This window comes from Nematolebias whitei, chromosome 17, assembly GCF_014905685.2.
Source record: "Nematolebias whitei isolate Nwh7 chromosome 17, NemWhi1, whole genome shotgun sequence".
Classification (NCBI taxonomy): domain Eukaryota; kingdom Metazoa; phylum Chordata; class Actinopteri; order Cyprinodontiformes; family Rivulidae; genus Nematolebias; species Nematolebias whitei.
Window position 1 is genome coordinate 34070800 of NC_056514.1, and position 481 is coordinate 34071280.

The following is a 481-nucleotide window of genomic DNA, read 5'->3' on the forward strand; positions in this document are numbered from 1 at the left end:
AGCGGCGGACCGGGTCTCCGACGTAAACAGCTCGGTTCAGCGGCTCGCAGGTCCAGACAGTGGCGGACCGGGTCCCCGACGTGGCGGACCGGGTCCCCGACGTAAACAGCTCGGTTCAGCGGTTTGCAGGTCCAACAGCGGTGGACTGGGTCTCTGCAGGCCTCACTAGCCGAAGCAGCTCTCTGACCAGCTCGTTAGCCAAACGTTAGCTAAACTCGTGGCTCAGCTTCCACGGTTCAGAGCGCGCGGATTTCCTTCTTCCACCTGTTCTGTATATATATATATCCACATATGTATTATCTATATAGACATATAAATACACATATACAGTTGGAGTCAGTTTTGTAAAGTTGGCAAAGTTAGCTAGAGATCGGAGGGAGCATCAGTCAACACCTCCTACTCCATCGGCGCCATCTTGGATGAATGCATATGCAATATATATAGATAGATATCTATATATATATCTATATATATATATATA

At 48.6% G+C, this 481-nt stretch overlaps 1 protein-coding gene across 1 annotated transcript in view; it reads left to right on the forward strand.

Annotated features, from left to right (window-relative positions):
* The window catches only part of LOC119423535 (dnaJ homolog subfamily C member 7-like), a 10225-nt gene extending 10016 nt beyond the window's left edge, over nt 1-209 (forward strand). The window contains exon 7 of the mRNA XM_037690933.1: nt 51-209. Within this exon, the coding sequence (XP_037546861.1) occupies nt 51-209 (159 nt within the window). The remainder of the gene's footprint in view (nt 1-50) is intronic.
* The last annotated feature ends 272 nt before the right edge of the window (nt 210-481 follow it).